The 27891-nt window shown below is 42.9% G+C and overlaps 1 protein-coding gene across 2 annotated transcripts; it reads left to right on the top strand.

Annotated features, from left to right (window-relative positions):
• Window positions 1-12739: 12739 nt before the first annotated feature.
• On the top strand, window positions 12740-26778 carry LOC309861965 (uncharacterized protein). Of its 2 annotated transcripts, XM_082725231.1 has the most exons (6): window positions 12740-12793; window positions 12923-12993; window positions 15728-15916; window positions 22255-22328; window positions 24416-24499; window positions 25666-26778. In XM_082725231.1, the coding sequence occupies exons 1-5, from the start codon at window positions 12780-12782 to the stop codon at window positions 24473-24475; spliced, it is 408 nt and encodes a 135-aa protein (XP_082581357.1). In that variant the 5' UTR covers window positions 12740-12779; the 3' UTR covers window positions 24476-24499; window positions 25666-26778. The 2 variants fall into 2 exon arrangements, 1 of the variants encoding a protein (XP_082581357.1); XR_014310267.1 differs by lacking the exons at window positions 12740-12793; window positions 12923-12993 and adding an exon at window positions 24840-24906 and having other exon boundaries at window positions 15888-15916; window positions 22250-22328.
• The last annotated feature ends 1113 nt before the right edge of the window (window positions 26779-27891 follow it).

Raw genomic sequence — 27891 nt, 5'->3', positions numbered from 1 at the left:
GCAGTAGATATGAACAGACACTTCTCCAATGACGACATACACATGGCTATCAGATACATGAAAAAAATGTTCATGATCATTAGCCATCAGGGAGATTCAAATTAAAACCACATTGAGGGGGAGAAGATGGCACGAAAGTAGGAGGAGGCACCTTTTCAACCTGTACCCCAAAATGAGCTGATTACCTACCAAGGAACTCCAATCACCCACGAAATCAGCCTGAGATCAGAATTATACACGTGTGGATCTCTACAGGGGGAGAAGAGGCCAGTGGGCAGGTAAAGCGGAGTGGGAACAGCGGACTGAATTTGGAAGATAAACAAAAGTGGGAGGGTGCCACCAGAGGCGACCAGTTGGAAAGTAATACCCCAATACGAGCGAGAGTGCCCTGCGTCTGGGGACCAGCATTAACTTGGAGACTGGTTGAAAGCACTCCAAAATAGCAAAGGATCTTGGAGGAAATTGTGGGAATCAGGGCGTCTAGGGACAGGGACTTAAGTCCCTGGTCCCAAAACAGTCTCCCCTGGCACTGAGGCAGAGAGAGTGGGGCAGAGAAACCAGCTCTTGGTCCCTAAGCCGCCAGCACCCAGGAGAACGCATGGGGTCCGTTCCCTGTGAGGGGATGGGAGCCACGCCTGGCGGCAGAACTTGAGAGCCCCACTATAGAGCCTGAGATACTCCCCTGAGAGTGGTATTAGGGCCCAGCCGGTGCCCTTTGATATGCGCCATTGTTTCAGAGCCTGTACCAAACTCCCCCTAGAAAGGTGCGCGAAGGCCCAGCTTGGTGCTCTGGGACCTGCGCCCCGTTCTCAGAGCCTGAGACACGTGCGAACCTTAGCCTCCCCTGAAATTGGTGCGTGCAAGCCGGACGCTCTTAGACCCAGAAAGACCGGGCACACTCAGCCCAGGCCAGCAGGAAATCTCAGTATGTGATTGCTGCTTGGAACCTCTCTGGCGGTCTGGAGCTGCCCAGCCACCACTGCCTTGGCTTTGGGTATAAGCAAAAGATCCTGCATCCCCAGGGACCACGACTTGGAACCTCCTTTGCCAGCGGCCACGGGGGAATGTATTTAGGCTCTGCAGCCAGACTGAGGCTTCTCTCTGAGAGGAGATGAGGGTGCGGTTTGTTTTCCTCTAAAACTACAAAAACCATCAAAAGTGGTCAAGATGAGAGAAAAAAAAAGTGAACAAACAAAAACTGCCAGAGAACAAAAGCCTGAAAAAAAAAAAAGTTTCCTCAGAGCCCACCCCCTTAAGTGCGGCAGGAGGACTTAACTCAGGTAACATCATTGACTGAAAACTCACGTGGCAGGCCCCTCCCCCAGAAAACAAACCAAGAAAGAAAAAAAAAAAGAGAGAGAGAGAAAAAAAAAAGACTACAAGAGAACAATCACTACTTCATAGGAAAACTTTTATTTTTCATTCATTCCCTCTATTCTGGTTCATTTTTTATATATATATAGGTAATTTTTTAACCTAATAACCATCACAGCGAGCTGTCCAGTACATCAAATTCCATAATAACTTTCTAACCTGAACTTTTTGATACATACAACTATGTTTTTCTTTTGCATTTCTATTTTTTGAATTCCTTCTTTTGTTTTAAAAATTAGTTTAGTTTAGTCTAGTTTATTCCTTTTTATTTTTATATTCTAACATTCATAGAGAGTTAAACTTCAAAGTAATCCCCTTTCCCCAATCAATAATATCCCTATAGGCAAACTAATTTTTAATCCCCCTTTACTTTAGGAAAGTTGAGTCCTTTAACAAAGATATCAAGATACATCCAGGAAGAATCAAAACAACCTTCCTTGCACACACTGAGAATTTATAACCACTCTCCCATCTTTTTCTTCCACCAGTGTTTCTGTGTTTTTGTGTTTGTCCTGATAGTATATAAATCTTACACTTGGGGTTCTTTTTGACGAGGTTCTTACTTCATTTGCATATATATATTTTTTTCTCTTGCCATATACTTTTACCAGTCTTTTTGTTTGTCTATTTTTGTTTGTCTACTTCATAAATCTTACCTTGGGGCCCATTTGGGCTGAACCTTCTCTTTCATCTTCCTTCTTTCCTGTCTCTCTCTCTATCACTTTTCTTTTTCTTTTTCTTTTGTCTCTCGTTTGGGTGGGGAACCCTGATTGCTCAGAAGTGTTCCAGGGTGCACCTTGACTGCACCACGGTCGATACATCCAGCTACATCTGTTCAGTCATCTCCCACCAAAATGACTAGGAGGAGGAATGCCCACAGAAGAAAAATACAGAGGATAGACCTTCTGCAACAGAGCTAATGGCTATCAACATAGACAATATGTCGGAAAGAGAATTCAGGCTAACAAATATTCAGGCAATAGCTAGGTTGGAGAAAGCCATGGATGACCAAACGGAATTGATTAGGGCCGAGCTGAAAGCGACCAGACAGAATGTTCACAATGTTAGGGCAGAGCTTAAAGCTACCAGGGATGAGCTTTACCATGCTCTCAATGAGTTCCAATCTAATATAACTCTCTCAAAGCTAGGGTAACTGGGACAGAAGATTGAATTAGTGATCTGGAGGACAAACAGATAGAGAGAAAGGATCAGGAGGAAGCCTCGAACAAACAGCTTAGAAACCACGAAAACAGAATCAGGGAAATAAATGATGCCACGAAACATTCCAACGTCAGAATTATTGTAATCCCTGAAGGGGAGGAGAAAGAAAGAAGTCTAGAAGATAGAGTGGAACAAGTCCTTCATGAAAATTTCCCCAATCTCACGAATGGACTAGAGGCTGAATGGTCTCCACCCAAGATTATACATTCCAAAAAAACATCACAACACCTGATAGTCAAATTGAGGAATTATAATTGTAGGTATAATCTCTTGAAAGCCGCTAGGGAAAAGAGGCTGCTTACTTACAGAGGAAAGCCCATCAGAATAACATCAGACCTGTCCACAGAGACCTGGCAAGCCAGAAAATGCTGGCAAGATATATTCAGGGCACTAAATGAGAAGAACATGCAGCCAAGAATACTTTATCCAGCAAGACTGACATTCAAAATGGATGGAGAGATAAAGAGTTTCCAAGACCAGCAAGGCTTAAAAGACTATGGAACCACCAAGCTGAAACTGCAGGAAATACTAAGGGGGGTTCTATAGAAGAGGAAAATCCTAAGAATAGCATTGAACAGAAATATAGAGACAATCTACAGAAAGAAAGACTTCAAAGGTAACTCGATGTCAGTAAAAACGTATCTATCAATAATCACTCTCAACGGACGAATGGATAAGGAAGATGTGGTCCATATACACTATGGAGTATTATGTCTCCATCAGAAAGGATGAATACCCAACTTTTTTAGCAACATGGACGGGACTGGAAGAGATTATGCTGAGTGAAATAAGTCAAGCAGAGAGAGTCAATTATCATATGGTTTCACTTATTTGTGGAGCATAACAAATATCATGGAGGACAAGGGGTGTTAGAGAGGAGAAGGGAGTTTGGGTAAATTGGAAGGGGAGGTGAATCATGAGAAACTATGGACTCTGAAAAACAATCTGAGGGGTTGGAAGTGGCAGGGGTGTGGAATGTTGGGGTACCAGGTGATGGGTATTATAGAGGGCATGGATTGCATGGAGCATTGGGTGTGGTGAAAAAATAATGAATACTGTTTTTCTGAAAATAAATAAATTGAAAAAATTAAAAAAAAAGAAGGTCCCTGGAAAATCTCAAAAGATTTTTTTTTCTCTCTTTATAAAAGATACATGTTAGACTAATTAGGTTAATTTAACATGTCAAATTACATGGGAAGCATTGTCAAATAATAAGTGAGATAAACCTTCTTTAGGTTATATTTGTATGGGTATATGTTACTGATATGTGTTCCAGAAATTGTATGAAATTTCTAGAAATCTGATATGTATTGGTATAATATTATCAGTCATAATTCTAATCATTATCTTAAAATGTCTGTCAGAAAAAATAAAATTTTCTTGTCAATTAAAAAAAAAATAATCACTCTCAATGTAAATGGCCTAAATGCTCCAATAAAACGGCACAGGGTTGCAGATTGGATAAAACTACAGGACCCATCCATGTGTTGTCTACAAGAGACCCATTTTGAACCTAAAGATACACCCAGACTGAAAGTGAAGGGATGAAGAAGCATTTTTCATGCCAATGGGCCTCAAAAGAAGGCTGGGGTAGCGATTCTCATATCAGATAAATTAGATTTTAAAGTAAGGACTGTAGTCAGAGATACAGAAGGACACTACATCATTCTTAAAGGGACTATCCACCAAGATGATCTAACAATTGTAAATATCTATGCCCCCAATATGGGAGCAACCAATTACATAAGAAAACTGTTAATCAAGATAAAGAGTCATATTGATATGAATACACTAATCGTAGGAGATCTTAACACGCCTCTCTCAGAAACAGACAGATCATCGAAGCAGAAAATCAATAAAGAAACAAGAGCATTGAATGACACATTGGAACAGATGGACCTCGTAGATATATACAGAACATTCCACCCTAAAACAACAGAATACTCATTCTTCTCAAGTGCACATGGAACATTCTCAAGAATAGACCACATACTGGGTCACAAATAAAGACTCAACTGATACCAGAAGACTGAGATTATTCCCTGCATATTCTCAGATCACAATGCTTTGAAACTGGAGCTCAATCACAAGGAAAAGTTCAGAAGGAACTCAAACACCTGGAAGCTAAAGAACACCTTGCTTAAGAATGCTTGGATCAACCAGGAGATCAAAGAAGAACTGAAAAAATTCATGGAAACCAATGAGAATGAAGACACTTTGGTCCAAAACCTATGGGATACAGCAAAGGCGGTCCTAAGTGGGAAATACAGAGCCATCCAAGCCTCCCTCAAAAATAATTGAAAAATCCAGAACACAGCAGCTTTCTCTACACCTTAAAGAACTGGAAAATCAACAACTAATCAAACCAACTCCACACATAAGAAGGGAAATCATCAAGATTAGAGCTGAGATCAATGAGGTAGAAACCAAAGATACAGTAGAATGTATCAATAAAACTAGAAGTTGGTTTTTTGAAAGAATCAATAAGATCAATAAGCCACTGGCCACACTAATCCAAAAGAAAAGAGAGAAAGCCCAAATTCATAAAATTATGAATGAAAAGGGAGAGATCACAATGAACACCAAGGAAGTAGAAACAATCATCAGAAGATATTATCAACAGTTATATGCCAATAAGTTTAAAAACCTTGACGAAATGGATGCATTTTTGGAAAACTCCCAAAATTGAACCAGGAAGAAATCAACAACCTGAATAGACCGATATCTAATAATGAGATTGAAGGAGTGATGAAAAACTTCCCAAAAAACAAAAGCCCAGGACCTGACGGATTTCCTAGGGAATTCTACCAAACTTTCAAAGAATAAATAACACCTATTCTCCTGAAGCTGTTTCAAAACTATGAAGCAGAAGGAAACTTCCAGACTCTTTCTATGAAGCCAGCATTACCCTGATACCCTGAATACTGTTATGCTGAAAAGAAATAAAAAATTTAAAAAAATTTATTGTCTATGACCCAGCAGTATGGGATCTAACAAGCCCTTGATTTATGTCTCATCTTCATGGAAAGATGTTCCTGCTGTATTCACCACAGAGGGAGGGCTGTCAGGATTAGAGGCTTGGGAAAAGACCCTCCCTCCAATAGGCAGCCAGACAGCCAGCAATTCTGGGCCTTCATCTATAAGTCAGGGTGCTCTGACAAGGTAGGCCCCAGGGGATGTGACATTAGGGTCATTAATGACACAAAACACAGTTGTGTCAATGAGGTTGTCCTCCAAGTCAGAGGCTGGCTGGGGACACACTCCTTCAGGTGGACTGGTAGAGGGGTTAGAAGTGGCAGCAGCAGTGATGGGCAAACTGAGTGAGGGGAGCCACTAGGACCCTACTGGGAGAGATCTGCATGGGGAAGACAGGAGAATCTGCCTGATAGTGGGAGCTCCATTTCAGAGGTGCTGGGTGCAGCAGGGAAGGCAGAACAGGCTTGGTTCAGCTGTCATTGAGGACTTGGGTCTTTCCTCTTCCCCTATGAAAGAAGAATCTGGGATGGGCTTCAACATAAATAAAACAGAGATGCAGCTGCTTCTGTTCAGATGTCAGGAGACATCTAACATCTCTAGAATGTCAAAAGTCACATTGGAAAATAGTGTCATTAAGTTAGAACCTATCACCCACAAGAGTTATCATGAGATCAGGGGACCCAAGAACACAGGCAGCTTCCAACAAGATGGGGATTTTTCAAGCCCCCCCCCCCCAGTAACAGGGCCTACCATGTGCTTAGAGAGATGCTAAGTGGGAGGAGGTGAGCTGTCTTGCTTGCATGAGCACTAGAGGGCTTTTGTCTTCACTCAATTGTCAGATGCTGGAATCAGAGGTGGTCAGGGCCAATCCCCATCATGATGCCTCATCACCCCTAGATATTAACAGAGGCAACTCTCTGCTGACTTTACCAGGTTAGGAGGGCAGAGTGCTCAGGTGCTTCCCTGGTTTAGATACTGGCTCTCTGCAAGATGTGCTCAGGGAATCCTCTAGTGGCCTGCATGGATTATGACCATACTCTTGTCTAATTCATGGTAACAGACACTAGTAGCCAGGCCAGCATTTTGGCTGATTACACTGTAGACACAACAAGAAATTTGGGAAAGGGGTGAGCAACATATGGCCTGGGTTGCCTTACCCTTTTCATGGCAGGCACCCCATATTTACAATTTGTCTTTGTTTTGCAAAACTTCACCCTCTGCTCTTTCTCTAGAGTTCTGTAATAGAGAAGTTTTTGATATCTGGAAGGAACATTAAAGTTGGGCATGACAAGATCCACATAGGGTAGGAAAACACCCATGGTGGACATGGCTGGGTCAGGGCCAGGCTTCTCTGGGGCCCATCCAGCTCAGCCCTTCTGACTCCCAGCCTGGATCACTACTGGCCCTTTCAGGACTGTTTACCATGAATCAGTGGTGCAGGCCCAGTTTCAGGGCCCACAGCAGCGCTAAGGAAGGGGTGAGGGGGTTACAGAAACATTTTTTAGACCCTGAGGAGGCAAGGACTCAAGTGCCTGGATGAGACCAGGTTCCTCAGGGTGAGTCTCAAAAAAAAGTGACAATAGGTGAAAGATATACAGAGAAGCTATGCATTGCAAAGAGAGAAAGCAACAAGAGATGAGAGGAAGAAATGTATTATGGGCATCATGTTGCTGTGTTCATCTGAATTCTCAAAATCTGCAAAGTAGTCTTTGAGTGAATATGGCACTGACGATGCTCGGGTGGCCATGGGAAAGGAAATCACATAGTTAGTGGAGGTGGGAATGCAATCCCTGATGCTGTACAGATGAGGTACCCTGAATTCTGAATGATTTATCTTCAGCCCTGAGTCCTCCCCAAGTTCCAACCCCTCATGTCTGCAGGAAGGGAATGGGTTTCTTTTTTCTGACCTGCTTCCTCAGCCTCACATTCTCTCCATGACCAGGAATGGGTAGATACCTGAGTTCTCCTGTCCCTCCTGCAGAAGATCACTGTCCCCATGAGAGTCTGTTCCTGTTATTTATTGCCTTCCTACCTTTTTGGCACCTCTCCTGGCATGTTCCCCTTTCTCCTCCTCTTCTAAGATATGCTTCATTTCCTTTCTACTGTCAACCTCCACCAATCACATTGTTACGAAATAGGGAAGCACTGAAGGAAATACAATCAATATGCTTGCACTCACTCATTAAATCCACTGATTATTCTTGTTTGGGAGTTGCTATCCTGAGTCTGGGATTGCTGAGCACCTTGAGGAAGAAAGTACCAACCACCTCCATGTAGACCGTGTCTGTTCTGAGCCCAACATGACCATACTCAGGAGAAATTTTCACCTGAAAAAAAAAAACACCAAATTCCTAGAACTGCTAAAAGGGTGAGTGAAAATTAGAGGATGGTACCTTTTCCAATTTCCCTTAGTATCTCAGTGAGGTCCTGGGAAATGGACAGCTTTGTGGCCACATAAACATACATTACCTGACAGTGTTTGCTCCAACCACTGGAAGGAAAGCACTGGACTTGCCTGAGGAAAGGTCACATGGTGGTCATGAAAAGGATGTGGTAGGGGGCAAGGCCAACACCACCCGGCAAGAACACTTGGTACTGAGAGGAACAGTGACTCCTGGATCTGCTGCCCAGAGGTTCTGCCCAGGGTCAAGTCAATGCCAACTGACAGGTCAGTGGGGCTGTGAGCACAAGTGTTTGAAACATGCCCAGCAGCCCCTCACACAGTTCTCTAGAATTCTTGTCAGCCATGGAGAATCTACAGTGCTGCTGCACATCGGCCTCCCTCAGAAGGAAGCACATGCCTCCACATGACTCCGGGAAAGGACACTTGAGCATGTGCAGTGATAGGAGAGGGAATACTCTTTAAAATGCAGATGTGGTAGTGGTCCTAAGGAGGAGCAAGCATGACAGAAATAAGATCCACCACATGCCACACACTAGAGCTTAGTGTATGGGTCAGGCATCTGTGAGAGAGTTGTATCCTTGCCAGAATCCATTCATGATAAGTCATTAACAGAATGATCCCCAAATCTCTTGGGCACAATTCCCAAGAGGTGCCAAGTAAACAAAACCAAAATTGGACATTCAGCAGTGGCAAAAGGAGAGGAGTGTAGGTTTCATGGGAACAAAAGTTTTAGAGAGTAAAGCAAGAACAGATTTTTCTCCACAACAGCACACTCAAACCCTACAGACACAATTCCTCTTCCTGTTATGTTGTTAAGATGTAAACTGAACAAATCAGACTTCTACACCTATTTCCCAGTTCTGATTTCACATGCACTTTTTTTTTCATTTATTTATTTTCAGCATAACAGTATCATTATTTTTTTCACTACACCCAGTGCTCCATGCAATCATTGCCCTCTATAATACCCACCACCTGGTACCCTGACCTCCCACCTCCCGCCCCTTCAAACCCCTCAGATTGTTTTTCAGAGTCCATAGTCTCTCATGATTCGCCTCCCCTTCCAATTTACCCCAACCCCCTTCTCTCTAACTCCCCATGTCCTCCATGCTATTTGTTGTGCTCCACAAATAAGTGAAACCATATGATAATTGACTCTCTCTGCTTGACTTATTTCACTCAGCAGAATCTCTTCCATCCCGTCCATGTTGCTACAAAATTTGGGTATTCATCCTTTCTGATGGAGACATAATACTCCATAGTGTATATGGACCACATCTTCCTTATCCATTCATCCGTTGAAGGGCATCTTGGTTCTTTCCACAGTTTGGCGACCGTGGCCATTGCTGCTATAAACATTGGGGTACAGATGGCCCTTCTTTTCACTCCATCTCTATCTTTGGGGTAAATACCCAGGAGTGCAATGGCAGGGTCATAGGGAAGCTCTATTTTTAATTTCTTGAGGAATCTCCACACTGTTCTCCAAAGAGGCTGCACCAACTTGCCTTCCCGCCAACAGTGGAAGAGGGTTCCCCCTTCTCCACATCCTCTCCAACACATGTTGTTTCCTGTCTTGCTAATTTTGGTCATTCTAACTGGTGTAAGGTGATATCTCAATGTAGTTTTAATTTGAATCTCCCTGATGGCTAGTGATGATGAACATTTTTTCATGTGTCTGATAGCCATTTGTATGTCTTGATTGGAGAAGTGTCTGTTCATATCTTCTGCCCATTTTTTGATATGATTGTCTGTTTTGTGTGTGTTGAGTTTGAGGAGTTCATTATAGATCCTGGATATCAACCTTTTGTCTGTACTGTCATTTGCAAATATCTTCTCCAATTCCATGGGTTGCCTCTTTGTTTTCTAATTTTTAATTTTTTAGATTTCTTTTCAGTGTACCAGAATTCATATGCACCACACCCAGTGCTCCATGCAATACATGCCCTCCATTATCACCCAACTTCCCACGCCCCGCTCCTTCAAAACCCTCAGATTGTTTTCAGAGTCCATAGTCTCTCATGGTTTATCTCCGCCTCCAATTTCCCTCAACTCCCTTCTCCTCTCCATTTCCCCATGTCCTCCGTGTTATTTGTTATGCTCCGCAAATAAGTGAAACCATATGATAATTAACTCTCTCTGTTTGACTTACTTCACTCAGCATAATCTCTTCCAGTCCTGTCCATGTTGATACAAAAGTTGTGTATTCATCCTTTCTGATGGAGGCATAATACTCCATATTATATATGGACCACATCTTCTTTATCCATTCATCCACTGAAGGGCATCTTTGTTCTTTCACATGCACTTTTGGAGTCTCCAGATCAGCAGTTGCAACGCAAGTGTTACCTGGAACACTCTCCCTCTGATCCTTACTTGAGTGCTTTTCATGCCTGGATAGTCTTCCCCACTCTAGATGGAATTATCCTCCAGTAGCTCCATAAACTAATACATAGACACACAGACATAAGCAATCCCATTATTGAAGAGAGGGGCCCAGCCATTCCTCCTACTCTAGCTGAAATTCTGGTGGGTCATCCAGCCTCTCCCTGAATTTCTCCATGGTTTCCCAGAAGTTGTTGGGCTTCATGGAATCTGAGCCCTTCAATAAAGTGTTGATCAGTTTTAAATCTGAGATGTGATAGAGATGCTACAGGAATCACCATTCACACTCTCTGTTGTTCAAACTTATTATTATTATTTGTTCAAGCTTTCACAAATAAACTTAATGACTGATTCCAACTCTAAGGGATAAACATGAAATGTGGCTAGTGTGACTGAGCAATCTGATGTTTTCTTTCATGGAATTAAATGAGATAATAAATGATGGAATGAAATTAGTTATATACAGGGAGATACAGGTTAGTCGCCAACTCTATGGATAGCAGAATAGTAGATAGTAGAATCCAAAGATGAAGTCATAAGTGCCCATCCGTTCATTGTTTCTTGCTGAATAGTGTGCTGGCCTGATGGGATCATTCATTTGCAGTTATTTCCTGGGACTGTGCACATGCGCCAGGTACTCTTTGAGGTCATGGGACACCAAAAAAAAAAATATATATATATATATTTTTTAATTAAATATAATTTAAATAATATAATACAATATAATTTTAAATATATATTTATTATTTATAAATATAACATAAATAACATTATTTATGTTATATTTATATATAATAAATATATATATGTATTTAAAGATTTTATTTATTTGACAGAGATCACAAGCAGGCAGAGAGAGGAGGAAGCTGGCTCCTTGTTGAGCAGAGAGCCTGATGTGGGGCTCAATCCCAGGACCCTGAGATCATGACCTGAGCCAAAGGCAGAGGCTTTAACCCACTGAGCCACCCAGGCACCCAGGACACCAAAAAATTAAGGTCAACCAGCCAGGGCTTAGAAGAAGCAATGTATAATTCAATGCAACCCTTACCAAAATCCTAATATCATTTTATAGAAAGAGAACAGATAGTGCTAAAATACCCATGGAACCTCAAATACTGAAAACAATCACAAGCATGTGAGAGAAGTGGAAGCTCCACTCTTATTGGCTTAAAACACTTTGCAAGCTACAGTATTCTAGCAAAATGGTACTAGAACAATATGGTAATAAGGATAGATGGGGAGAAAAATGGATCAGCATAGAGAGCCCCCAAAAGAACACACGTACGTGGGAACACAATCTTCCAACAAGGATGCCAAGACTATATAACATGGAGAAGGATAGTCTCTTCAACAATGAAGAGAATGGAAAGGGAGAAGACATGTGCAAATTCACACTGCAAAAGGAGTTAATATTCAAAATATGTAAGAGACTCTGGCATGTGAGCTGCAAAAACCAACCAATAAAGCCACTAACCCCGTTTAATCATGGGAGAAAGACTTGAATAGACATTACTTTAAAGAAGATGTACAAATTGCCAACAGACATATAGATGTGCAAATTCAAAGGACAATGACATATCACCTCACTTGTTCAGACACCAGTTAAAGAAAGAAAAGAAAGAAAGAAAAAATGAGGGGGAAATGAGGGGTGGAAGGAGGGGAAAGAAAGAAGAAAATAAAGAGAGAAGCATTGAGAGTATTGATAAAAATATGGGAAATCAGAATCTTTGTACACAGTGGGAATGTAAAATGGTACAGACATAATGAATGAAAACAGTAACATGTTTTCCAAAGAACTGCAAATAGATCCAGCAGTCACACTTCTGGGCATAGCGTGAGGGGAAATGAAGCCAGCATCTCTAGGATATATGCACACTACAGCATTCTACACAATAGCAAGGAAAATGAAACAGCCCCAGTGTTCAGTTGATGAAGAAAATGTGGTACCTAATTGAAGTGGAATATTATTCCAACTACAAAGGGAGAGGAGAACTTCCTATTTGCTGAACAAAAAAATGAGCCTGGAGAGCCTTATTCTAAGTGAAATATGACAATCACAGAAACACAAGTACAATGTATTTGCATGACCATGAGTTGTGTAAAATAGTCAAAGTCATAGAAGTAGAGAGCAGAGGACTGGTTGCCAAGCACTGGGGGAGAAGGAAGTGGGGAGTTGCTTTCATGGGTTTTGGTCCTGCATGAGAATTGGCCCCACCTCTGACAGATGTTGACATGCAGTCCTTTGTGGGAGCTACCTCCATACCCTTTACAATCACTGGACTCACCACAAGCATGTGGGCTTTCTATCTGTGGTCCTCACTAATGACTAGTCTTAAACAGGTTGTTAAATGCCTATGAGCTGACCTGGGTTATTTGTCCACAGAGGCCACCTAAAATGCTGGGCAATATTGTGACCTTGTAGATGAGCATCTCCAGGTATGTAATGGATGTGGGACTTGCTCTGTGACTGACGGTCCCATAGCTGAGTGATAAATGCCAGTCAGCAGCCCAGAGCTACAACAGTGGGATATGGGCCTGAGTTCCTATTTTTGCTTTTCCACACAGAAGGCAAGATCTTGGGCTATTCATTCCTGCACATCTTCTTCTGAGAAAAGGGAGTTTTACGCAATCTCCAGGTATGGCTGAGTTGAGGGAGGAAAGTGGTATTGTATGCAACATATTTATATGTATTGTATGTGCAGTGTTGATGAGATTTTCTTTTTTTGTAGAAGTTTGACTGTTGTGTTAGTGGGAAATACCTGCTGAGGAAACAAACACACAGACACACACAGGCAGACACACATTGACCGTTCCACCACACAGAGACACACAGCTAACCCCAACCCTCACAAACCACCAACCACACCAACTAAATGGCCAAGTGCCTCTGGGAATGTAGAACACAGCCATAGCTCCTTACAGGACACTTCCTTTCATTACATATCAATACCCATCCCCAAAAGAAATGCAGAATCAGGGTGGTTCTGCAGACTGAAGCAGACAAGCATTTCTCACCTTCTTCATTGGTCACAGTAGGCCTGTAGAAGCTGGAGGCATCATGTTGCCTGATTTCAAGCTTTACTACAAAGCTGTGATCAACAAGACAGCATGGTACTGCCACAAAAACAGACACACAGAGCAGGGGAACAGAGTAGAGAGCCCAGATATGGACCTGCAACTCTATGACCAAATACTCTTCAACAAAACAGGAAAAAATATCTAGTGGAAAAAAGACAGTCTCTTCAATAAATGGTGCTGGGAAAATTGGACAGCTATGTATAGAACTGAGAGCTGAAACAAAAGGTAATACAAATGACAGCATCAGTTACAACATGTATAGTAGTGAGCCTTTTCATTCACAGAAACTTTTGTTTCCTGAAAAAGAATGTTGTATTTCTGATAGAATGGACTATTGCCATGGAAAGTTCAAGCCTCTTCTGTAGGTGTCCTCTTTAATCTGGGGGAGCCATCGACACTGTATAAGTTCTGGTTTCCTGAAATCATTGTAAAACACTGTATACAAGGGTGTGACCCTCATAGTGGTTCTTTTCTCTATTTGCAGGTGCAGGCAGGAGGAACCTAAAATTGTACATAGCCGAGAGACAGTCCTTTTTCACACAAAATCTAGGTGATGCAGAAGGTGAAGTTGCCCTGACTCCTTTGGAGAAACACCCAGGTTCTGAGTTCCCACAGACAATGTGGGTAGGGGAAGCAGTGATAGAAACCTCTACTGTAAAAACTATAACCATGTTCCACGGACTCTAGAAGGAAGTTGTTAAATTAGGTGTGGTTTTTGTGTATGATGGTGGAAGGGGGTCTATGTATGAGTTTATGCAGCATAATTGTAACCATGACTGCATGAGTGTATGGATGTGTGTGTGTCTGTGTGTGTGCATACACACACAGACACACACACACACATACACACATTTCCTCAGGCTCTCTCTCTTAATTCACCAGCACTGTGCAAGTGTTGGCTTTCTAAAAAGAAAAACAAAAACACTCCTCATGTGCATGTTTTGCCTATATTGATTCATTCCTCCTTCACTGCATTTGTATCTGGGGAATCCTTCAGTATTCCTTTCCATGACCAGAGATGGGGCAGACATGAATGGCCCTAGTTCTTGACTTCCTTGGAAGTCAAGGTTACAGTGGAAAGGCCACAGTGTGAACCAAGGTCTAGGTCCCACTGTTGATATTCTGGGTTACTGACCTGTACTTATCTCTCAGCCACTGGGTCATTAAAGAGCAAGGGAGATTCTGCATTCGAGTCCATGACTGGTAGTATCAGAGTCTACAGAGATCCTCCAGACTGCCAAAACATTAGAAGGAAGCATCAGTGGCCACATAAAGCAGGGTACTTATAGGGGCACTTCACAGCTGACAGCACCTAGCAATGATGTCCAATGCACCTAGAAAGTTTGCATGGTCCTCATCAGCCCACAGATTCTAAGGGATGAGAGCACACATGCAAGACAGTACAAGTAACATCTGTCAGTGCTGGGGTCATTGTTTGGTCATGGCTGAGGCAGAGAAGAAGCCAGGAGAGATTTCAATGTATCCAAGGACATTTCTATAAGCCTTAAAATGCTTGACTCCTACAATCACACACCTAAGGGACAGTGGGTAATAGGAACTCAGTAGAAACCTCAGTTGTGAGCTTGGTGCCTAACACCCTTGTTGCAAATCCCCTGCACAGCTGGATTAAGTGTCAGCCCATGCTCCTTGGCTCTTCTCCATAATGAACATTCCACTGGCTTGATGGCCCGTCCATGATAATTAGTCCCTGACTCAATGGACACACAGAAACATTCCCCCCCCACACACACACACACACACATTACATAGGATGGGAAGGCTGGAAGGGAAACATGGATACCACATGATGGATAATCATGAAATTCTACTCCTGAAACCAAAACTACACTATATGTTAACAAACTTGAACTTCTGTGAAAAGAATAATTAAAATGGGCATTTTTAAATGGTATGATGTCAGTATTTCAAGTCTTCCATAAGTGATTTCCTTTAGGATAATTGATTAGTGAACAACTATAATAAGATATTTGCCTAGAATTGATTTCAGTCGTCCAGTAAAGTAGAAAGTATTACAGAGACATGATCAGTACAGTAGCAGCCAATGGGCATCCTGAGGGAAGAACTGGTATACAAACAAGAGAGTGGCAATTCTCCTCAAAGATGCAGGAGAGGTCATGGGACCCTGTCATTACAACACAGCATGCATGTTAAGCTTAATCCTTTTTTAGACTTACTCTTTCATACTGAATAGTCTCCCCATAGCAAGAAAGACAAAGGTCCAGCTTCACGTTTCCTTTCTGTTCCTCACTCCATCTTTCTTTGTCCACCAAGGAGGAGGTGCCAGCAGCAGTTCAGTCCATCCTTACTCACCACCCATATATACACTCCCACACTGTTCCACATCCAACAAAACTCCCTGGATAGTTGCTGAGCAGAATCATCCTCCTAGCTCCCACAGAGTGCCTCCTATGAGAGCTTCCTGGCTGGATGCCACAGGAAGAAGCCCCAACCTTCTCCAAGGTAAGCTCTTTTTGTCGAAGAGAGACATTTTGTTTTCCTTTTTTCTTTAATTTATTTTTCATTTATTTTCTGCATAAGAGTATTCATTATTTTTGTACCACACCCAGTGCTCCATGCAATCCATGCCCTCTATAATACCCACCACCTGGTACCCCAACTTCCCACCCCCCGCCCCTTCAAAACCCCCAGATTGTTTTTCAGAGTCCATAGTCTCTCATGGTTCACCTCCCCTTCAAATTTCCCCCAACCCCCTTCTCCTCGCTAACTCCCCATGTCCTCCATGCTATTTTTTATGCTCCACAAATAAGTGAAACCATATGATAATTGACTCTGCTTGACTTATTTCACTCAGCATAATCTCTTCCAGTCCCGTCCATGTTGCTACAAAAGTTGGGTATTCATCCTTTCTGATGGAAGCATAATACTCCATAGTACATTTTGTTTTCTTCTTCAAGAGAACTAAGCTATTAAAGTCGGAGCCTGGACATCTCAGGTGATATTTCTAATGTCAGTGCAGAGAGTTTCAAGTGGGATTGTGATACTTGATACAATAGGGCATTTTTGAATGACAACATCAGTTACAAGCTGTATGATAGTGAGCACTTTCCTTAGAAGAGGTGCTTGTCTTTGGATTTTTGGTTTCCTGATCAAAATGGTCTTGCAAGATCTTGTATGAAATGCCTGAACTTTGTCCTTGTCCACTGTGTTTTGTTCTGGGGCCATTGACTCAACCTATCATTGCCATTTGGTTTCCAAAATAGAACAAAACACCTGTGTACACACTGTATAGTGTGATGCATTCCTTTTACTATTATCTTTTTGCCAAGTGGACGAAGAAGAACATACAGGTCAGGTTTTTATAAAAATCCTCTTTTTCCTTTGCCTTTGGAGACATATCTTGAAAGAAGTTGCTGTGGCTGATGTCGAAGAGGTTACTGCCTATGTTCTTCTCTAGGATTCTGATGCATTCCTGTCTCACATTGAGCTCTTTTATCCATTTGAGTTTATCTTTGTGTATGGTGTAAGAGAATGGTTGAATTTCATTCTTCTACATATGGCTGTCCAATTTTCCTAGAACCATTTATTGAAGAGACTTCAACATCAGCCACAGCAACTTCTTTCAAGATATGTCTCCAAAGGCAAAGAAAACAAAAGCGAAGATGAACTTTTGAGACTTCATCAAGATCAAAAGCTTCTGCACAGCAAAGGAAACAGTCAAGAAAACAAAGAAGCAACCAATGGGATGGGAGAAGATATTTGCAAATGACAGTACAGACAAAAGGTTGATATCCAGGATCTGCAGGGGGTGGAATGTTGGGGAAACCAGGGTTTAGGTATTATGGAGGGCACACATTGCATGGAGCACTGGGTGTGGTACAAAAACAATGAATTCTGTTACACTGAAAAGAAATTTCTTAAAAAATCCTCTTTTTCAAGCCAACCATTACTGACGAAGAAGGTGATAAATGCTTATCTACTTCAGTCTGCAGGAATCCACCCTGAATCTGCGTTCCTTTTGGGAATGGGCATTGAGATTTAATGAGAGAAGGTGTCCTGTAAGAAATTATGACCTTGTCCTACATTCCCAGAGGTGCTAGGTCATTTAGGTGGTGTGGTTTGTGGTTTGTGAGGGTTGGGGTAGGCTGTGTGCATCTGTGTGGTGCAACTGTCACTGTGTGTGTGTGTGTGTGTGTGTGTGTGTGTGTGTGTCTTTTTTCCTCGGGAGGTATTTCCCACTTACGCAATAGTCAAACTTCTGCAAAAAAAGAAAATCTCATCAACACTGCACATACAATGCATATAAATGTTTTGCATACAATACCACCTTCCTCTCTCAACACAGCTATACCTGGAGACTGCTTAAAACTCCCTTTTATCAGAAGGAGATGCTGGGGGGATGAATGGCCCAATTCTTTCCTGGTATGTGGAAAAGCAAAAATAGGAACTCAGGCCCATGTCCCAGTGCTGTAGCTCTGGGCTGCTAACTGGTATTTATCCACTCATCTATGGAGCCATCAGTCACAGAGCAAGTCCCACAGCCATTACATACCTGGAGATGCTCATCTACAAGATCACAATATTGCCCACCATTTTAGGTGGCCCCTATGGACAAATAACCCAGGTCAGCTCATGGGCATTTAACAACCTGTTTAAGACTAGTCATTAGTGAGGACCACAGATAGAAAGCCCACATGCTTGTGGAGAGTCCAGAGTTTGTGAAAGGTGTGGAGGTATGTCCCTCATAGGACCATGCATGTCAACATCTGTCAGAGGTGGGAGCAACTCTCATGCAGGGCCAAAGCCCAGGAAAGCAACTCCCCACTTCCTTCTCCCCCAGTGCTTGGCCACCAATCCTCTGCTCTCTGCTTCTATAACTTTGACTATTTTACACACCTCATGGTCATGCAAACACATAGTATTTGTTTCTGTGATTGGTATATTATGCTTAGAATAAGGCTCTGCAGGCTCATTCCTGGTTCTCACATGATAAGTTCATTTCTCTTTTGAAGTGGAATAATATCCACTGTACTTAGGTACAACATTTTCTTCATCAATTTTTTCAATTCACCTCTGTATGTACAAGGGGGCCGTTTCCATTTCCTGGCTATTGTGTAGAATGCTGAAGTGCTTATAATGTTGCAGCTCTGTCCTAGAGAGACTGGTTTCCTTTCCCCTCACACTATGCCCAGAAGTGTGACCACTGGATTATGCAGTACTTCTATTTGCAGTTCTTTGAAATACTCGTTATTGTTTTTCATTCATTATGTCTGTACCGTTTTACATTCTAACTGTGCACCAAGGTTCTGATTTCCCATATTCTCATCAATACTCCCTAAGGTTCTGTTTTTTTTTTTAAAGATTTTATTTATTTATTTGACAGACAGAGATCACAGGTAGGCAGAGCGGCAGGCAGAGAGAAAGGAGGAAGCAGGCTCCCTGCGGAGCAGAGAGCCCGATGTGGGGCTTGATCCCAGGACCCTGGGATCACGACCTGAGCCCAAGGCAGAGGCTTTAACCCACTGAGCCACCCAGGCGCCCCTAAGGTTCTGTTTTTATTATCATCTTTATTTAGCCTCCTCCCACTCCTCCTCTTCATTTTCTTTCCTCCTTTTCTTTCTGTAACTGGCATCCGAACAAGTGAGGTGATATCTCATTGTCCTTTGAATTTGCAAATCCATGGAAATCAGCGATGTGGAGCAGGTTTTCATATGTCTGTTGGTCATTTGTACATCTTCTTTTTTTTTTTTTTTTTAAATAACTTTTTCAATGTTTATCAGTTATTTTTGAAGTATATATTTCAATTCCAATTAGTTAGCATACAGTGTTATATTAGTTTCAGGAGTACAATTTAGTGATCCAGCACTTCCGTACATCATCCAGTACCACAAATTTCCTCCTAATCCTCATCACCTGTTTCACCCATTCCTCCACCCTCCTTCCCTCTGGTAACCATCAGTTTGTTCTCTGTAGTTAAGGGTCTGTTTCTTGTTTTGCTTCTCTCTTTCTGTCTTATTTTTTCCCTTTGTTTGTTTTATTTCCTAAATTCCACATGTGAATGAAATTATATGGGATTTTTGTCTTTCTCTGAATATTTTGCTTAGCACTGTACTCTCTAGCTCCATCCATGTTGTTGCAAATGATTTCATTCTTTTTTAATGGCTGAATAATATTCCTCTGTGTGTGTGTGCATATGTGTGTAATACACTGCTGTATCAACTTATCAATTGATGGATACTTGGGCAGCTTCCAAATCTTGGCTATTATAAGCGATATTGCTTAAACATAGGGATACTCATGTCCTTTTGAATTTGGATTTTTGTATTCTTTGGACAAGTACCTGGTAGCGGGATTACTGGATCATAAGGTAGTTCTATTTTTAATGTTTTGAGCAAACTCCATACTGTTTTCCACAGTTTCTGTACATCTTCTTTGAAGTAATGTCTACTCAAGTCTTTCTCCTATGATTAAACTGGGTGGGTGGCTTTCTTGGGTTGTTTTTGGAATTCACATGCAGGAATTTCTTATAGATTTTGAATATTAGCTCCTTTTGCAATGTGAATTTGCACATATCTTCTCCATTTCCATTCTCTCCATTGTTGAAGGAACTAACCTTCTCCATGGTGCAGTCTTGGCATCCTTTCTGAGGATCTTGTGCCCGTGTACATGTATTCATCTGGGGGCTCTCTATGCTGATCCATTGTTCTCCCCATCTGTTTTTATGGCAGTACCATATGGTTAGAGTATTGTGGCTTTCAATGTATTTTAAGTCAGGGTGAGTGGAGCTTCCACTCTTCTCTCATGTTCCAGATTGTTTTCACTATTTGAGGTTCCCTGTGGATATTGGTATTATCTGTTCTGTTACTATAAAATGACATTGGTATTTTGATAGGGGTTGCACTGAAAGGTACACTGCAGCTACTAAGGCCTGGGGCACTGACTTTAATGTTTTGGCATCCCAGGACCTCAAAGAGTAACTGGCATGTGTGCACAGTCTCAGGAAATAGCTGCAAATGAATGATCCCATCAGGCCAGCACACTACTCAGCAAGGAACAATGAAGGAATGGGCACTTATGTCTTCAACTTTGGAGTCTACAGTTCTGCTATCCAGGGTGCTAGCCACTAGACTGTATCTTTTTGTGTATAACTGATTTCATTCCATCATTCACTAACTCAGTTAATTACAAGGAAAGGAAATATCATATTGCTCAGTCACACTAGCCACATTTCATATGTATCCCTAAGAGTTGGAAATGGGTCCTTACATTTGGTGGTGAGAGCTATAATAAACTTGAACAACTGAGTGTGATTGGTGATTCCTGTAGCATCTCTATCACATCTCAGATTCACAACTGTGATCAATGTCTTACTGAAGGGCTCCAATTCCTCTAAGCTTAACAAACTTCTGGGAACCCATGGAAAATTTCGGGGAGATGCTGGATGATTCAACACAACCTCAACTAGAATAGAATACAGTGGAAAAAAGACAGTCTCTTCAATAAATGGTGCTGGGAAAACTGGGCAGCTATATGTAGAAGAATAAAACTCGACCATTCTCTTACATTGTACACAAAGATAAACTCAAAATGAATAAAAGACCTCAACGTGAGACAGGAATCCAAGGGAATCCTAGAGGAAAACAAAGGCAGTAATCTCTTCGATATCAGCCACAGCAACTTCTTTCAAGATATGTCTCCAAAGACAAAGGAAACAAAACCGAAGATGAACTTTTGGGACTTCATCAAAATCAAAAGCTTCTGCACAGCAAAGGAAACAGTCAAGAAAACAAAGAGGCAACCCACAGAATGGGAGAAGATATTTGCAAATGACAGTACAGACAAAAGGTTGATATCCAGGATCTATAATGAACTCCTCAAACTCAACACACATAAAACAGACAATCTTATCAAAAAATGGGCAGAAGATATGGACAGACACTTCTCCAATGAAGACATACAAATGGCTATCAGACACATGAAAAAACGTTCATCATCACTAGCCATCAGAGAGATTCAAATTAAAACTACATTGAGATATCACCTTACACCAGTTAGAATGGCCAAAATTAGCAAGACAGGAAACAACATGTGTTGGAGAGGATGTGGAGAAAGGGGAACCCTCTTTCACTGTTGGCGGGAAGGCAAGTTGGTGCAGCCTCTTTGGAGAACAGTGTGGAGATTCCTCAAGAAAATAAAAATGGAGCTTCCCTATGACCCTGCCATTGCACTCCTGGGTATTTACCCCAAAGATACAGATGTAGTAAAAAGAAGGGCCATCTGTACCCCAATGTTTATAGCAGCAATGGCCATGGTTGCCAAACTGTGGAAAGAACCAAGATGCCCTTCAATGGATGAATGGATAAGGAAGATGTGGTCCATATACACTATGGAGTATTATGCCTCCATCAGAAAGGACAAATACCCAACTTTTGTAGCAACATGGACGCGACTGGAAGAGATTATGCTGAGTGAAATAAGTCAAGCAGAGAGAGTCAATTATCATATGGTTTCACTTATTTGTGGAGCATAACAAAAAGCATGGAGGACATGGGGAGTTAGAGAGAAGGGGGTTGGGGTAAATTGGAAGGGGAGGTGAATCATGAGAGACTATGGACTCTGAAAAACAATCTGAGGGGTTTGAAGTGGCGGGGAGTGGTGGGAGGTCGGGGTACCAGATGGTGGGTATTATAGAGGGCACGGATTGCATGGAGCACTGGGTGTGGTGAAAAAATAATGATACTGTTATGCTGAAAATAAATAAATGAAAAAAAAAAAGAATAGGAAGAATGGCTGGGCCCCTCTCTCCAATAACAGGATTGCTCATGTCTGTGTCAGTATAGATTTGTTTCTGAAGATCCTGGACAATGATTCCAACCACAGTGGGGAAGACTTTCCAGGTCTGATCAGCACTCAGGTAAGAATCAACAGGAGAGGGTTCCAAGTAATAGTCAGGTTGCAAGCACTGATCTGAAGATTGCAAAAGTGTCTATGAAATCAGAATAGGAAATAGGTATAGAAGACTGATTTGGTCACTTCATATCTTAATCACATAACAGGAAGAGGAATTGTGTCTGTAGGCTTTGAGTGTGCTGTCTTGGAAAAAGTCTGTTCTTGCTTTGCTCTCTACAACTTTTGTTTCCATGAAACCTGTACTCCCCTTCCTCTGCCACTGCTAAATGTCTGATCGTGATTTTGTTTGCTTGGCACATCTTGGGAATTGTGCCCCAGAGATTAGGGAACCATTCTGTTAATGACTTATTGTGAATGTATTCTGGCATGGACACAACTCTTCACAGACACCTGACCCAGAGACAAAGTTCCAGTGTGTACCGGGTGGTGAATGAGAGGTAACTGTCCCATTCAGCTAGAATTCTAGGACTTGTAACATCATGTGTCTGTCATGCTTGCTCCTTAAGAACCACTTGCACACCCACATATGTTAAAGAATATCATCTCTGGCATCACTGCATATGCTCCAGTGTCCTTTCCCAGAGACATGTGGGTGCATGTACTTGCATCTGAGGGAGGCCCATGAGTGACCACACTGCAGATCCTCCATAGAGAGCAGGAACTCTAGAGGTCTGTGTGAAGGATTGCTGGGCCTGTTTCAAACACTTGTACTCACAGCCCCACTGACCTGTCACCTGTCATTGACCTGAGGGCAGAACCTCTGGGCAGCAGTTCCAGGGGTCATTGCTCCTCTCAGTACCAAGGGTTCCTATCATGTAATGTTGGCCTTGCCCCCATCACATCATTGTCATGACCACACTGTGATCTTTTCTCAGGCAAGCTCAGTGCTTTCCTTCAAATGGTCAGGCCAAGTCCTGGCCAGGACTATATGTTTATGGGGCCATATGTCATAAGGAAAAGTGGACAAGTTAGCGTCCTCTAACTTTCATTCACCCTTTGTAACGTTTCTAGGAATTTCAGGGGTTGTTTCAAGTGAAAATGTCTCCTGAGTATGTTCATGTCAGACTCAGAAAGACATAAGCTAAATGGAGGTAATTGACACTTTCTCCCTCAAGGTCCTCAGCAATCTCAGACCCAGGACAGCAACTCCCCAACAAGAAGAATCAGTGGATTTAGTGCATGGGTGCCACCACATGGATTGTCAGTCCTCCGGTACTTCCCTACTTCATAACAATGTGATTGGTGGAGTTTGACAGTAGAAAGGAAATGAAGCATATCTCAGGAGAGGAAGAGGGAGGGGAACATGGCAGGAGAGGGGCCAGGAGGGAGGAAGGTAATAACAGGCAAGACTTTCATGGGGACAGTGATCTCCTGCAGGAGGGACAGGAGGACACAGACATCCATCCTGGTCATGGGGAGAATGTGAGACTGGAAAAGCTAGACAGAGAACAGACACCCATTCCCTCCCTGAAGACATGGAGGGCTAGAGTCTGGAGAGGACTCAGAGCTGAGGGCCATTCACCCAGAATTCAGGGTACTTCCTTCCTGGAGCAGAAGGGTCTGTTCCACTAACTCCAACTTCCTTTCCCATGGTCACCCCCACATCATCAGTGCCATATCCAGTCAAAGACTACTTTGTAGATCCAGAGGATTCAGATGAATACAGCAGCATGATGCCCGTAACACCTTTCTTCCTTTTGTCTCCTTTTGCTTTCTCCCTTTGCAATGGATAGCTCCTCTTTAGAGCTTTCACCCACTGTTTATTTTTTCTGAAGCTCACCCTGAGGAGCCTTGTCTCATCCAGGGACTTGAGGCCTTGCAACTTCAATGTCTAGGAAATGTTTCTGCAGCTCCCCTCTTAGCACTGCCCTGGCCCCTGAACCTGGGCCTGCACTGCTGATTCATGGTGAGCCATCCTGAATGGCCCAGCAGTGATCCAGACTGGGGTCAGAAGGGCTAAGCTGGATGGGCCCCAGAGAAGGCTGGTCCTGACCTGGTCATGTCCCACATGGGTGTTTTCCTATCCTGGTTGTTTCTAGTCATGCCTGACTCTTCCCTTCCTTTCAGATATCAAAAAATTCTCTATTGCAGGACCCTACAGAAGTAGCAGAGGCTGATGTTTTGCAGGAGAAACATGAAGAGCAATTCTGAATGTGGGATGCCTGCCATTGAAGGGTAAGGCACATGTGGCTCATCCCTTCCCCAACTTACTCGGTGCATCCACAGTGGAATTAACCACAGTGCTGGTTTGGCTGCTGTCTACCATGAAGTAGACAAGAGTATGGTCATAATCCCTTCAGCCCACATATTATGCTCTGTGCACATCCCCCATAGAACCAGGACCCGATCTGTGCATGCTCCTGAGCAGGAAGGGCTATGTCCTCCAGCAGTTGCTTAAGTTGGAGGCAGGGATCTGGGTGCCTATAGGGCCACCATGAATAGGAGTGGAGGAGGTGGGTACATTGATTTATTGCTGAAGAGCGCCTTTGGAGATGTTCTTCATCTTACTCTGCAGGACACAACCCTGCCCTCCCAACTTGCTGAAGCCAACAGAGACTTTCCTCTCTGGATATCTAAGTGTGGTGAATTATTTGGGGTTGGATATGACCACCCTAATTCAGGCATCTGGCAAATGAGTGAAGACACAGGCCCCCCATTGCTCATGCCAGCAGGACAGCTACCCTCCTCCTGCTTTGCATCCCTCTGGACACATGGCAGGCAGGTACTGAGAAGGGGATATTGTAGTATCCCTACATGATTGGCAGTTGTCTGTGTCCTTGGGTAACCTGACCCCATGAGAACTCTTTTGGGAGATAGGGGCTTTCTTGGCCCCATTGTCCAATGTGATTTTTGAGCTTCTATGATTCTGCCTTAATTGGCAGGAAAGACCATCAAGGAAAGGCAGTGCTATCCTCTCCCAATGCAAATATGTCCAGTGGCTTAGCATGTCCACTGTGCAGTCTCACTCCTTCTGGAGTACAGAAGCACTCAGTAGCCACTATGCCACCCACAGCATCCAGATAGACCCAATGCCAGTCCACAGAGAAGTCATGTTGAGGGATCTCAGAGAGCCTGGAAAAGGGACTGCTGACAGCAGAAGGACCCCACAAACATGGAGATGCAGGGCTATTAGGGAAGGTACCCTGATGGAAACTTCATTCAGTTTCTGGGTATCCATGCAGGCTTCTCCTCCTTCTTAAAAAGCTTGTGTACTTCAGAGATACCATCATCCCTGTGAGCTCAAAAGTATGTCCAACAAGAAATCCTACATCTCTCATAAAAGCTGTCCCAAACAACATGCCATATAATCTCATGCAGCTCCACCCTCATGTTTCTCACAGATGCCGAGGACACTCTGGCCATATGCAGGCCCAGGTGCTCCAGAGGTCCTCATCAACAGTGAGCCAGATAGGCCCTTGGTGTCCAGTTGCAGCTTCAGTGGTTTCCCAGAGGAAGAACCAGCATGAAGGGATGCACATGTAACCATGGGGCACCCTGGAGGAACTCCTCAGGTGCACTTGACCTCAGAAACAGAAGATGTTTATCCTTCTAAGCAGAAGACAAGACTAGGGACCCCTGTAGACAAGACAAAAGGACCCTCTGAGACCACCCCATGCCCAGAGGTGGGTTTAGAATCACTGCAAAAGACCTGGCCTCTGAGGAGGAAGCAGCACTCCAGGTCATGCCCAATGCATTTCTGGGTGACACGAAGGCTGTCTTCAGTGGCAACACTAGACAGCCTTCCAGTTCTTTCCTCCTGCCTCTAGCAAGGTCTGCTCCTCCTCCAGCTGTCCACAACAGAAGAGATGCAGGAAGACACAGGACTGCCAGGGCACAGTGGCCACCCTGGATTCCAACAGAGGGGCAGCTCTGTGCATACTTTATCTTAGAGGGCACACAGTTCACTTCATCCCCCTTGCTTCCCTGTCAGAGTCCTTTTCAGTCACCTCTTCACAATCACTGTCCCCAGTTCTGTCCACCTATCTGGCTGACTGACCCTGCTCACTCTCAAGTATCAGGCAGGGCTGGCCTGCTGGGTCCCCAAACGACTGCCCCAACCTCCTCCATCTCCCTGGGCAGAGTGTGCATGAGAAGTCCATCTCCTGACTGGCCAGCTCCAGAAACAGCTGCCATCCCTGTCCTCATTTATGGTGAAGCTCTTCCCAGACCCCCTTCTCATGGGGAGAGGGAGGAGGCCCTCTGCAGCTCAAGGCCTCAGTGACAGCTGAAGCAGACGCCAATTGTGCCTTCCCTGCTGCTCCCTGCACCTCTGAAATGGAGCGCCCCCTAATGTATGCAGATTCTCCTGTCTTCACCTGACAAAGTTCCCCTCCCACTAGGGTCCTAGTGCCCCTTCTCAGGCCTGCCTCCCTATCATTGCTGCTGCCACTTCTAGCCCATCCACTAGCACACCTCTATTATATTCTTACAATAATAACTTTTTCTCAATATTTTTTTTTCTCAATATTTTTTTGTTATTTTTTGTTATAATTGCATTTGTTCTGGCCCCTCCTCCCCTAGGAAGCAACATAGACAGTCTCAGAATGCCTATTCTTCTGTTTTTTTCAAGCTATCATAAATTCCCAAAATTTTTCTCAGTAAACTTGCTGGGGGAAAACAAAAATAATTAATTTTTGAACATTACATCAAAAACCAATGATGTGGGCGCCTGGGTGGCTCAGTGGGTTAAGCCGCTGCCTTCGGCTCAGGTCATGATCTCAGGGTCCTGGGATCGAGTCCCGCATCGGGCTCTCTGCTCGGCAGGGAGCCTGCTTCCTCCTCTCTCTCTCTGCCTGCCTCTCTGCCTACTTGTAATCTCTCTCTGTCAAATAAATAAATAAAATCTTAAAAAAAAAAACAAAAAACCAAAAACAAAACAAAAAAAAAAGCCAATGATGTACTATATGTTGGTTAACAGGACATAATAAAAAAGAAAAAAGGTTTTTAAAAAACCCACACATATAAGTGGATGCATTCAAACCTGTGTTGTTTTAGGGTCAACTGTATTTTCAAGGCATGGAAGGAAACATGATTTGCTAATGAACTGGTTGTTGGTTAAAGATGATTCTACGGTCACTGATATGAGCAACTAGAATAAATTTCCCTTTTAGAAAGAAATAGAGTAGATTGAAAGAGGAATGGTTTTTGGGAGAAGGATCAATAGTTTTGCTTTGAATGTGTTAAGTGAAAGATGCCAAGTAGACATCAAGAGGAAATGTGAAACAGTTGGAATAAGAACACACCAGGATTTTCTTACGCATTAGCTCACATGGGTTTCACAATGCTGCCACATTTCAAGGAGGACACTGAGAAACAGAGATTCAGGTAAATAATAAGACTAACACAAGTTCAAAACCCCAGGTTGATGCTGAAAGTAGAACTCAAGTCCATGACACTATTGCCACTATATCAGGAAACACTCAAGAAAAAATATTTGTGTATATTAAGACAGTTATGATCAATTTAGTCTTGCTTTTCATGTATTATTTTATCTGAAGGAGGGGTCATTAATTGTTATTCAAGCTGGTAACTTCACATTTGCTCCCAGGAGGTAATGATTACTCATT

This window comes from Mustela nivalis (assembly GCF_964662115.1).
Source record: "Mustela nivalis genome assembly, chromosome: 1".
NCBI classification, from domain to species: Eukaryota; Metazoa; Chordata; class Mammalia; order Carnivora; family Mustelidae; genus Mustela; species Mustela nivalis.
Note: the sequence above shows the minus strand (reverse complement) of the source record. Positions and strands in the feature narration are given on the sequence as shown.